Below are 12,995 nucleotides of genomic sequence, written 5' to 3'. Positions count from 1 at the left end.
AGGTATTATTTGGATTGAACTCATGGATTATGTGTTATGGTTTTTGATGATTTTTTTTTGTTTTTTTTTAGATTGTTTTTTTATAAAGGAAACGAAACCACACTAGCCAAACATGATTGCAAAGCTGTTGAGTGATTTTATACTCAAAATTATAGAAGGAATCAACATTTTCAATTCTGAAAGTATGAAAAGTCGGCAAGGTCGACAAAAAACTACCCTGCCGACTATAGGATTTTTGACACACAGAGAAAGATGTTTAGAAATGCATGATTAGTAAGCAATGTATTAATTTCATAACCTGCCGACTAAACTATAGTCGGCAAGGTATTAATTTCATAACCTGCTGACTAAAATATAGTCGGCAAGGTATGGGGATGGATACCGTGACGATCCTGTAAATGCTAATTTCAGAGATGAAAAGTCGTCACGGTATTCAACCTTATACCCTGCCGAATATATTTTGGTCGGCAAGGTTGACAAAAAAATAACTTACCGACTATTGATTCGTTTTGATTTTTTTTTGTTTTTTTCTTTATCTCATCATGTATAGTCAGAGTTTTGAAGAAAGATTTTGAATTTTTTTTAATATGTTTTAGTCGACATGGCTGTTTTATTGTATTAATAGTATGGACAATTTGGTCTTTTAACACCTTTTGGACACCCCTTAGCACACTAGTTTGGATGGGTTTAAATTTTGTGTACCCCAATTAATCCGGGTAGACCCCAATTTGGCCAGGTAAATTAACAAGGAATGTGTAGAACATTCATATGGGAAAATACTTGCCCAACATTCCTTAACGAAATTGTAACGAATGATTCGATGGGGCGTTTGTACACCAGAGAAGTTTTTTTTTTTTTTTTTTTTTTGAAGCAATCAGAGAAGTTTCTATTTAATAAAAGCAACTTTTCTTTCATAAAAAAAGAAAAAAAAAACTAATTATCCACGTCGGCTCCTTTTCACATACCATCCCATGCACACCGTAGTCTACGCGCATATTTTTACTCGATCATAACTCCTCATTTCCGTGATTCCCTCTATTTTTAAAGACCTGCTGAAAAGGAAAATTCTTTTTCATTCTTCCTCATTTATCTTCCAGTCTACGAATAAAACGCTGACTCCCGCCATTAACGCAAACATCAAGATTTTGAATCTGCGAAACTGAAACCAATTAAGCAGCAGTTACAGGGAGAGAGTTCTGAAGAACCAGGTATAAGAGAAGGAAATAAAAATCAATCCCGTGGATTCAAAAAGATATTATCTGATTAATTAATTACTCAGTTAAATTCATCAATAATAGTTTATTGAAGGAAATAAAAATTCAAAAAAATGGAGAGGTATTTGAGAGAGAATTTTGAAGTAGAACATAAGAATCCATCTCAAGAAGCTTTAAGGAGATGGAGGTCTGCTGTTAGAGTCGTCAAAAATCCAAGAAGAAGATTCAGAATGGTTGCAGATCTTGTCAAGAGAAATGAAGCTCGTCAGAAAGTACTTAAAATCCAGGTTAGTTAATTCCCATGAATAATCAACTCTTTCATTCGTCTCATTTTTTCCATGATCAAATTATCCATTTCCAAATTTCTGATTAATTTTAGGTTCCGATACAATATTACTGAGATTAACCTTAATTATCATTTAGTGAAAAGTTTAATCCATAATTGGCATTTCGATTCAAACTTCTGTTAATCGAGTTAGGAAATTTCTCGGCATTTTCCAAAGTCAAGAGAAAAAAGAAAGTCTTAGGAATATAATGAGAGCAAATAATGGTACGGGACCGTGCATGATGTTCATGTGATATCTGACTGACTTTGAAAATTGGGTAGAGACTAATGGCGTGTTGTAGGTCGCACATTGTGTGCCTAGCTATAATGTTCACATCACCTTAGGAAGAAGATGACTGAACGTGTTTCCAAGTGGAAATTCTGTATCGTCATTCTTTCTTCATTTTGATCTCATCTTGACGTCTAAAACAAATTCATTGATGAAAATGAAGAAGTTTGAAAAGTCCTGGGCCACGACGGGCAATAACTAATACGGATAGATGTTGCTGTACCATTACCCTCTTTAGTTAGTTGCTAGTCAAATAGATTCGGAGGCAACTAGTTATCCAACTTGCTTCAATAATGAATGGTGTTCACGATCTCAACAACAGAGCATTTATTCATTTTTTTTATTTCAACCACATAAATTCATTGCCCCTCTAATGGATCAACCTAGTACTAGCACGACTTTTGTATCTATTCCCCCACCACCACCACGCGACAATGCCATCTCCTTTTTATTCTATTCTTGTGTCTCTAAAATACCAAGGAGCACTTAAGAGTTAAGAGTAAAAGTTGGATTTGCAGTAAACATACGCATGCGCATTGTAAGCATGGAAGCCTACGTATTAGTCCCCGTGAATAGTAGATATGTGCAGATTGTATCTGAAGCCAAACTTAATGCGAATATTTCTGTCCACTGACGTACTGGACTCTTTATCTATTAACCATTACCTAGTCACTTTTATTTGTTTTCTTTTTTAATGAAAAGACAATGCCTCTTAATTTCTTCACGTGAAATTTTGATTACATCATGATCAATGGTATAAAACGGAAAAAATGATTAGCACCAAATTTTAAAATTCGACAAACTTAGAAAAACAAAAATGAAAACTAAACTAAAAATTGAAGAAACTGACTTCTTGATAATGGTGTCGTACAATTTTGTTTCTTGATCTTCTGAATCTTGATCATTGATAGTATATATATCAAAGACCTCCATAGAAAGAAAAAAATATGTTCATATTGATATCATAACGGTCAATATCGGACTTATTCGCCAAATTAAAAGACTTTTTTCCAAACATATTAGATAAAAGTGTAGCAGCACCACAACATAAGGGTATTTAGGCTATTATTGGATAGCATAAAAAACCATCAGGCCCATTAAAAAAGAAAATAAAACCCTAAGAATTGTTTGAAGACCTTAATGTGCCCGTGAGATCTGAAAAATCAGATCTAAAGTGAGGAAGAAAATAGCTAGCGAAGAGAGAAACTTTTGATTTTTGTTTGGAAAATACGGTTATGTGGAGGGGAGGGAGAAGTTTTCACTACCTCGTTACTGCGCTTTATCTATTTTGAAGTTTTTTTTAGGCATGTCTTGCGAGGAAAAGAAATGAGTAAAGACTAAAGATATAGCCCTATACGATTTGAAACCTCTCTCTTCTCCGCATAACCGTTTTTTCCAAATAATTATCCAAAACTTCTTTTCTTCCATTTTTTTCATCTCCAAATCTTGATTTACTCGGACTTAATCTGAGATATTAGATTTTCCGAGTATTTTTGTTTTTTTGATCGGTCCAATGGCTCATCTATGCTATCAAGACTTGTTATATGATAGCCTCAATGGCATTTTATGGTGATGTTGTTGCATTATCGTCAAGTACAGTAGAACTTTGATAAATTAATTACTTCGCTAAAATAATAAAAAAAATTGGTCTCAACTAGGCTTGTATAAACTATATTTTAACTTGATGAATTAATAACTTCGCTAAAACAATAATTTTCTTTGGTCCAGAAGTTATTAATTTATCAAAGTTTTACAGTATATTTTGAAAAAAAAACGATCTAATTCGGCAAATAGATCGCTATAATATCAATTTGGGCATATTATTTCATTTTTATGGAAGCACATGACATATATGATGTCAATGACCAAGATTCAAAAGATCAAAAACAAAATGGTGTGAAACCATTATCAAGATATCAACTTCTTCTACGGAATGTAAAATCTTAGTATAATTTTCATCTTTCGATTCTTTAATTTATTTTGTTCCGTTTTATGATGTAAAAAATGATCATAATGTAATAAAAATTTCACAACGATGAAAATGAAATAATGAGACACCGCCTTTTCCTTCAAAATATATATATATATATATATATATGATACCCCCATACACGTATTCCCTAGTCCAAAGTCACTCCAAACTAGAGTTTTCGAAAGAGTTGGAGGATAAGGAAAGAACGGCAGTGCTATTCGGCTTCCCCTTCTCCTCCCCGCTTTCCTCCCTCGCTTATGTGACATAGTAAGTGTACAAACGACAAAAAGAAAAGGTTTACACATGTACACCTTGTTTCACGTGATTCCATTTTACTCTTTTATCTCTTTTCTTTTCTTGTTTCTCTCGCCTTCTCTACTTCAGTCCTCTTTCTTCTCCTTCTCAAATGAAACCAGATGAATATTGAGAAAACAAAAATTAACCAAAAGAACTTCTAGTTGATGTTAATCATAAATTGAAATCAAATCGTTGATTTATTTTCTTGAAACAAATAAACCAAAAAATCATAAATTCCGATATTGATTTGTAAGTTGTGGTTTAATTGGATATGAATCACCCAATTACTCAAATTACCCAACAATAATAAATCACCATCAGTTCATCTCCTCGTGTCAACAACTCCACCAAATTGCTTCACAAATCGAACCCATCTTGATGCCAACATCAAAATTAACTCAAACCCCTTCCTACATAACCTTATAAACTTGAATTACATCATATCTTGACCATCAATCTCAACAGGTGCTTGTTTTTTCCTGTTGTTGTGCTCATAAACAGATCCCAAATCATTCTCGAATCGGTACCATCATTAAATAGCATCAGCTTCTCCATTCTCTCAGACCCATGTTGAATTCCTTCAAAACCCATTCATGATAATTCGAAACCCTAATTTGCAATCTCTTCTCTTAATTCAGATTTGCTAGCTCAGAGAACATTTGGGAAATAAATTTATGCAGGTGAAATATTATTTGCTTGAGGAAGGAAAAGATTAGTCGTAAGAGATGAAAAATAATACTAGCTAAAACTTATACACTGGAATTGACAAGAGATGAGATAAACAGGGATTAGGGGATTTGGGGAAGAACAGGCAAAGATACAGAAGAAAGACCAAAAAAGAAACAAAAAGGAAAGGAAAGAGAAGAGAAGAGTTCACGTGGCTTTAGTTTTATGTACACATCCTCCTTCCACGTCAGACAGGGAGGAGTGTAGGGACTAGGGAGGAGATGAGCCAGCCGAATAGCATTTCCGAGGAAAAAAAGGGCTTTACTGAGATTTATTTTCTCGATAATATTAAAAAAAAAGAAAGAAAAAAAGTGATTTTTTTAAGTTCATAATAGCAGAAGCTAGTGTTAGAGGATAGATTCTTCGGATATAATTGAGTTTTCAGTCTTCCTAAATCCTTTTATATTAAATGTTTTTCAGGTTCTTGAGATTTTTTCCTCTATGAATGAAGGATTTTAATTATGTGTATCAAATTTCCTGTTGTTATGAGGAATCTGAAATCTGATATTGTTAAAGATTTGACCGAACAATGATTGGGTTATCCACTTAAGAGATGCTTTATGTTACTCCCAACATTTGCCTAAAATTTTTAACGAGTGCTAATCGTATATCAGTTTAGGTAGCAAAATCAATATAAGACAAGCTAGAAAATTTATTATTTTTACGAATTCATGTATCCTCCTAGTAAGCTGGAAGCCCCGTTAACATTGTTGCAAATTTTTGCTTGCAGATTGTAGTTAGGTAGTATTGAGTTAGAAAATAGTATAAATAATCATAATCAAGTGTAAATGTTTCTATAGAAATTCGACATCTATTTGTGCAGAAAAATGATTATGAATTGACGAGGAAAAGACTTAAAAGTTTCATGTACCGATTCAGTATAATTTTATTCGTTTGAGTTTTAATGTATGTTACAAAGTAAAGTATCCTTACAAGCACCATCAAATTCTTAATCTACATTAACGACTGATGACAGTTTTGTACCCATTTATGATTTATATACTGTAGATATGCCAACTTATCAAGCTACGGAAGTGTTTCCGATTACATTGCTTAGCCCAACACCAATATTTGAAAATAATGAAAAATTATCCCTGTTGCTCCCAGGAAAAAATCCGAGTTGCGCTTTATGTGCAGAAAGCTGCTCTCCAATTTATTGATGGTATAACGTCAAACTTGTCCTTATTTCACCTTTCAATGTATCATATATTACTAAGTTAGATTAATTTGATTATGCGCAGAAAGCTGCTCTCCAATTTTTAGCTTTTCTGATTGCATTCTTCTTGTTGTAAACCAGCTGCTAAAAAGGTTGACTATAAGCTCTCAGATGAGGCTAAGAAGGCTGGCTTCGGCATTGACCCAGGGGAACTTGCATCAATCGTCCGTGGTCATGATTCCAAGGGATTTAAACTCCATGGTGGAATAGAAGGAATTGCAAGTAAAGTTCGTGTGCCTCTCCATAATGGCATAAGTGAAACAGAGGTACCTTTGAGACAAAATATATACGGGTCCAATCAATTCACAGAGAAACCTCCTAGAAGTTTCTTATCATTTGTGTGGGACGCATTACAAGACTTGACTCTGATCATACTTATAGTTTGTGCTGTGGTGTCCGTTGGAGTTGGCCTTGCCACTGAAGGGTGGCCGAAGGGTATTTACGATGGCTTGGGAATTATACTTAGTATTATATTGGTAGTCATGGTTACGGCAGTGAGTGATTACAAGCAATCTTTGCAGTTCAAGGACTTGGACAAGGAAAAGAAGAAGATTATAGTCCAGGTGACCAGAGATGGAACTCGACAAAAAGTTTCTATATATGATTTAGTGGTTGGAGATATTGTTCATCTTTCTATTGGAGATCAGGTTCCTGCTGACGGATTTTTCATTTCGGGTTATAGTTTGTTAATCGATGAGTCAGGATTATCTGGTGAGAGTGAGCCAGTGAATATATCCGAAGCAAAACCGTTTCTTCTTTCAGGGACTAAAGTACAAGACGGGTCTGGTAAAATGATGATAACTTCAGTGGGTATGAGAACTGAATGGGGTAGGCTTATGGAAACCTTGAATGAAGGAGGTGAAGATGAGACACCATTACAAGTGAAGCTTAATGGTGTTGCCACCATCATCGGAAAAATTGGTTTGGCTTTTGCCATCTTGACGTTTATGGTTCTTACGGGAAGACTTCTGGTGACAAAAGTAATGCACAACGAGTTATCAAAATGGACTTCTGACGATGCATTGACGCTTCTCAATTATTTTGCTACTGCTGTGACTATAGTTGTGGTGGCCGTTCCAGAAGGCTTGCCGTTGGCTGTAACATTAAGTCTTGCCTTTGCAATGAAGAAACTGATGAATGATAGAGCTCTTGTCAGACATCTTTCGGCGTGTGAAACTATGGGTTCGTCCACTTGTATATGCACAGACAAAACAGGAACACTTACAACTAATCATATGGTAGTTGACAAGATATGGGTCAGCAATAAAACTGAAGCAATCAAAGGGAATAAAGGTGTGGAAAATTTGAAGTCTATGCTAAACCAGAAAACTATGGACACCCTTTTACAATCCATATTTCAAAATACGGGGTCTGAAGTAGTCAAAGGAAAAGATGGAAAGAACACGGTTATTGGTAGTCCAACAGAATCTGCTTTGTTAGAATTTGGTCTGGTAATGGGAGGTGATTTTGATAGTCAGCGACAGGAATTTAAAATAGTGAAAGTTGAGCCTTTTAATTCAGTCAGAAAGAGGATGTCAGTTCTAGTGAGTCTACCAAATGGTGGTTCCAGAGCATTCTGCAAAGGGGCTTCGGAAATCATCCTAAAAATGTGTAGCAAGATAATTGATGACAAAGGAGAAATTGTTGCTCTATCAGAAACCCAGAGCAGAAAAGTTATCGAAATCATTGATGGTTTTGCAAATGAAGCATTGAGAACCCTTTGTTTAGCTTACAAGGACATGGAGGAAACGTCGAAGAAAGTTAACATTCCTGAAGAAGGTTATACACTTATAGCAGTTGTTGGAATTAAGGATCCACTTAGACCTGGAGTAAAAGAAGCCGTTCAGACTTGTTTAGCAGCAGGAATTACTGTGAGAATGGTCACTGGAGATAATATTAATACAGCTAAAGCCATAGCTAGAGAGTGTGGGATATTTACAGATGGTGGTATAGCAATAGAAGGCGCAGACTTCCGTAGTAAAAGCCCAGAAGAAACGAGGGAGCTGATACCAAAAATTCAGGTTCATATTGACTCATCCCCTAAAAGTCCTTTTAACTAATCTTAATAGACTAGAAAACTTTCAAATGATATCTAAATGGAAGAGACATTATTTTTAGGTAATGGCTCGTTCGTTGCCTTTGGACAAACACACGTTTGTGACTCAGTTGAGAAAAATGTTCGACGAAGTTGTTGCAGTAACTGGTGATGGAACGAACGATGCTCCTGCTCTACATGAAGCAGATATTGGACTAGCTATGGGCATAGCAGGCACAGAGGTTTGTATCTGAAGTTGCATCTTATTAAAAGAAAAAAGATCAGCTCTGCAAATAAAACACGCCTTACTTTAGTATCTTATCATGCATACTTAACTTCATATCTCGTCAATGTATCTAGGTTGCAAAAGAGAATGCAGATGTCATCATATTAGATGATAACTTTCAAACGATTGTGAAGGTAGCTAAATGGGGTCGTTCAGTTTATATAAACATTCAAAAGTTCGTGCAGTTTCAGTTGACAGTTAATGTTGTTGCTCTTATGATCAATTTTGTTTCCGCGTGCTTGTCAGGTAAGTTTGCTATTATGATCATAATGCCATGCACTCTCATGCATTGTAGAACCATTTTTTTTTTGTTCTTAGTAGAAAACTGTTATCATATTTTTCATGGAACTTGCAGGGTCTGCTCCTTTAACCGCTGTACAATTACTTTGGGTTAACATGATCATGGATACCCTTGGTGCTTTAGCATTAGCTACAGAACCGCCAAATAATGGGTTAATGCAAAGACCTCCTGTTGGAAGAGGAGTGAATTTCATTACCAAAACAATGTGGAGGAATATAATTGGGCAGAGTATTTATCAACTAATTGTTCTTGGTATTCTTGAATTTGACGGGAAACGGCTTCTGAAGCTTGGAGATAATTCACATGATACTATGGTTCTCAATACTTTCATTTTTAATACTTTTGTATTTTGTCAGGTATGTGGTTTACGCTCTTTGCATATCGTTTCTTGAAACTTAAGGCATGCACCATATTTCTTATATTGCAGATTCAGTAACCACCAAAGTCTTTCTTTGACAGGTATTTAATGAGATAAACAGCCGTGAAATGGAGAAGATAAATATTTTTCGTGGAATGTTTGATAGTTGGGTATTCGTAAGCGTCATGACTTCTACTGTGGCATTCCAGATACTAATTATTGAGTTCCTTGGAACTTTTGCTAGTACGGTTCCTCTAAGTTGGCACTTATGGTTGCTAAGCATTTTAATAGGATCAGTCAGCTTGGTAGTAGCAGTTATCTTAAAATGCATTCCTGTTGAGCAAGTTAGAAAGGACTCTACCGATACGCATCATGACGGCTATTCTGCGCTACCTAGTGGTGATGAAAATGTGTAACGTGTCCCAGGCAAATGTTTAGAATAATGACCTCTTTAACTCAAAGATACACTATATCCGTTCTTGTTCTTTTTTTGATCGGTGAAAAATTTGGCCCTTTTCTTAATCAATAAAGGACTTAGTAAGAACGAGTTTGGAGTTCAGATTATTGGTATCATCACCCGATAACTTTACCACCGTACTACATTGACATTGGCTATATATATGTTCTTATAGTGCTCTAATACTTGATGTTCTGATAATATATATGCTTTCGAGTGGTTGTGGCAAAATAATTTTCTTTTTGTTCTCAATCAGGTTGATCATTGCATTGACCTTTGAGCTTACCTTTTGAAATGCTACGAATTTGAATTTCAGTAAAATGCTAAGCTTCATTGCTTCCTGTTGCAATATAACATGTCGAATATCCATAACTTTTTTCTTTTCTTTTCTTTTTTTCTTTTTTTTTTTTTGCTAGGAAAAAGAATTATACTAAACAAAAAGAGTTTTACAATTGGTTTTGGAATGATGGCACTGATCCCATCCTTTCACATGAGCTATTGTGCTGTCTACAATATTTTGCATCAACTAAAGATAAAAACTCTGTATTTCTACTAACATGTCTGACTTCATAAAAGCTGAAATTTTTGAAAATGAAAGTGCTATCATCTAAGCTAGAACTACTAAACCAGCTAGTCTGATTGTCTTTATTTCTTAAGTAAGAGATTCCTAGCATCACTGTTGTTGCAGATCACTTCTGAATTTAGATTCATTGCACATTCAACAGCTGCAAGGATTGCGAGACTTTCAGCTTCTTCTGGATCTCTAGCTATGCATATGGTTGTTTTGCAACCTCCATAATTCCCCGCTTCATCAATGAGATAAATGCCAATATCAATTCTATTAGAATTATCTCTGTAAGAAGCATCATAATATAACATAACACAATTATTCGTGTCACAGGTTTGCACAATGGCACTATGCTCCACAACACAGTTCAACCAACTTGCACTTAGCCAATTTCTTCAAATCTTGGCCAAAACTCTAGCCCATACTAAAGAGAGGTTCTATTCACAATCTTTTCAAGCCAACAAACCAACACACACACTCCACTTGATGCATAAAACAGCAACACAAAACAAGGAACAAATGCACCAACAAAACTTAGTTTTAATCTTGGCCGAAGCCTTATTATTACTGCACACTTAGGGTTACACAACTCTTTTTGTTCCGGATCCCCAATCCCTTCACAAGATCAGGGTTATATAGCCTTACAAAACTATATACAAGTTACTGTTAGGCAGTTACAGATTTATCTTACACAAGGCAGTTGGCCAACTGTGCCAACTTGCCTAACTCCTTTCCCAAATCCAACCATACAGTTCCTAGCCTTAGAAATGCATAAAGCAAACATTATTTGCGAGTAACCAACTCATAACCGTCAAGGCCATGTGCCCGGCACATGTCATCCAGCCTTGTTGCGCAATGATAGCTTTGGCCAGCCAAAGTCCGGCAATCATTGTTGAGCATCATTCTCCCAATGATGCAAGTGTGCTAACGCAAGTATTGCTTGCATGCCTGCATGCCTCATGCACACATGTTATATGACAAACTCATTTGGCACCTCTTGATGCTAATCTCGCATCTTTGGCCATGTCCAAACCCTGTGTGTCCCATGCCTTTGCCTAGTTGTAACTCTGAATGCGCCACCGTATTTATGGCCTCTGCCATGTTTCCAATAATGCACAACTATTGTGCATTATTTCTAGGCCGCTTGACCAACCGTTTATAGACCTCCCCCACCATCTAAACTCGACGCCCTCGTTGATTCTTTTTGATGTAGGTAAACCTGAATTTGTTCTTCAAATTTCCACAATGTAGTATCCTTCTCCCAAGAAGCTTCAGAGTCTGGCAAACCATGCCACGTTATCAAATAATAAGTTTTCCTATTCTTCTTGTTTTTCCCCTCAACTCGATCATCAAGTATAGCCTCAACTTGCTTGTCGAATTATGATCTGATTACTAGTGGTGCACGATTCGCTTGTTATCTCGAACTGTCCAACAAATCAGGATGATACTTTTTCAAGAAGCTGACATGAAAAGCAGGGTGCACTTTTAATCGTTCCGGAAAAACGAGACTGTAAGACACCTTACCAACTCTTTTCATCACTTCAAAAGGACCATCATATATTGGAATTAGGCCCGCACTGTCTTGCTAGAAATATTCTTCTAAATATGGGGTGTTAGCTTCCACAACACCATATCTCCCACCTCAAATTTCACATCTCTGCGATGTAAATCAACATATTTCTTCATCCTTCTCTGCGCCTTGGATAAACTGTCAAGTGCTTGATCAATCATCTCCGTTTTAGACCTTGCATAGTGATATGCTGCTGGACAGGATCCTTGCTTCTTATCCTTCGGCACCTCATGAGGGGTTAATGGTTGTTGACCTGTTGCTCACTCAAAAGGACTCAACTCCGTTGATGAACTCTTGTGCAAATTATAAAAAAATTGCCCCGTGTCCATCAACTCCACCCAATATCCCTGGCTTGCCGTCACATAATGATGTGAGTAATCTTCTAGCAATGCATTTATCCTCTCCGTCTGACCATCGGTTTGGGGGTGATTGCTAGTAGAAAACTTTAGTTCATGCCCAAGTGATTCGAACAAGGCAGTCCAAAACCTGCCTATAAACCGTGAGTCTCTACCACTCACAATATCTTGAGGAAGTCCCCAATATTTCACTACATTCTTGAAGAACAGATCCGCTGCAACGTCTGCATTACAAGAATGGGGACAGGGAAGGGATATAGCATACTTCGAAAAGCGATCAACGACGACCATTATCGAGCTAAAGCCTTGCACCTTTGGCAGCCCATTGATAAAATCCATCGACAAGCATTTTCATGGCTTGTCTGGAATCGGTAAAGGTTGTAGCAATCCTGCTACGTTCCTCCTTCCCGTCTTATCTAGTTGACACACTAAGCATGTATTCATATATAAATCAACACCTTCTTCCATCTTAGGCCACTAATATGAACGATCTATCAAAGCATGAGTTTATTCCATGCCTGGATGACCAGCCCAAATAGAATCACGCGTCCCTCGCGAGAGTTCCCTTCTCAATCCACCTGAATTGGGTACATAAATTCTTCATCTTTTGACATAGGTGACTCCATCATCTATCCAATATCAACGAACGATCCCGTCACATATATGCTTAGTCAGGCGCCAGATGCCTAATCATTCTTCGTCTCTTCTTTGATTCGAGGCAATAACTCTGCCTCAATCATGGTCAATACCGCAACATATTCTGCCACCAACTTACCAACTTTCTGCATAACGCATCTGGTACAGAATTAAGACTTCCTGGCTTATGCTTTAACTTCTAGTCGAACTCGCTCAAAAAGTCAAGCCACCTTTCTTTTTTTGGCGAAAGTTTCTTCTGGATGGAAAAGAACGTAATGGCCGCATTATCCGTCCTTATGATGAAAGAAGTTCCCAACAGATAATGATGTCATGTTCTTAAGCAATGTATCACTGCCAACATCTGTTTCTCACGTACAATGTATCTCCCT

General features: G+C 36.5%; 1 protein-coding gene across 3 annotated transcripts; it reads left to right on the top strand.

Moving 5' to 3' along the window:
• Positions 1 to 1,022: 1,022 nt before the first annotated feature.
• Positions 1,023 to 9,676, top strand: LOC113323583 (calcium-transporting ATPase 4, plasma membrane-type-like). Of its 3 annotated transcripts, none has more exons than XM_026571903.1 (7): positions 1,023 to 1,501; positions 5,832 to 5,985; positions 6,121 to 8,060; positions 8,158 to 8,316; positions 8,435 to 8,606; positions 8,716 to 9,017; positions 9,121 to 9,676. In XM_026571903.1, exons 1-7 carry the CDS (start codon positions 1,328 to 1,330, stop codon positions 9,433 to 9,435), a joined length of 3,216 nt encoding a protein of 1,071 aa, XP_026427688.1. In that variant the 5' UTR covers positions 1,023 to 1,327; the 3' UTR covers positions 9,436 to 9,676. The 3 variants fall into 3 exon arrangements, with proteins under 3 accessions (XP_026427688.1, XP_026427689.1, XP_026427690.1); XM_026571904.1 differs by having other exon boundaries at positions 1,024 to 1,501; positions 5,931 to 5,985; XM_026571905.1 differs by lacking the exon at positions 1,023 to 1,501 and adding an exon at positions 4,016 to 4,777 and having other exon boundaries at positions 5,931 to 5,985.
• The last annotated feature ends 3,319 nt before the right edge of the window (positions 9,677 to 12,995 follow it).

The sequence above is a fragment of the Papaver somniferum genome, chromosome 11, assembly GCF_003573695.1.
Source record: "Papaver somniferum cultivar HN1 chromosome 11, ASM357369v1, whole genome shotgun sequence".
In the NCBI taxonomy this organism is placed as follows: Eukaryota; Viridiplantae; Streptophyta; class Magnoliopsida; order Ranunculales; family Papaveraceae; genus Papaver; species Papaver somniferum.
This window is presented reverse-complemented; position numbering and strand designations above follow the sequence as displayed.

What these genes read in the sequence shown, in the direction of transcription:
- LOC113323583 (XM_026571903.1), top strand. Translation starts at nt 1,328, where the DNA reads ATGGAGAGGTATTTGAGAGAGAATTTTGAAGTAGAACATAAGAATCCA. An exon ending in AGAAAGTACTTAAAATCCAG is followed by an intron (nt 1,502 to 5,831) that starts GTTAGTTAATTC and finishes TATATACTGTAG; the next exon opens with ATATGCCAACTTATCAAGCT. An exon ending in TGGGCATAGCAGGCACAGAG is followed by an intron (nt 8,317 to 8,434) that starts GTTTGTATCTGA and finishes CAATGTATCTAG; the next exon opens with GTTGCAAAAGAGAATGCAGA.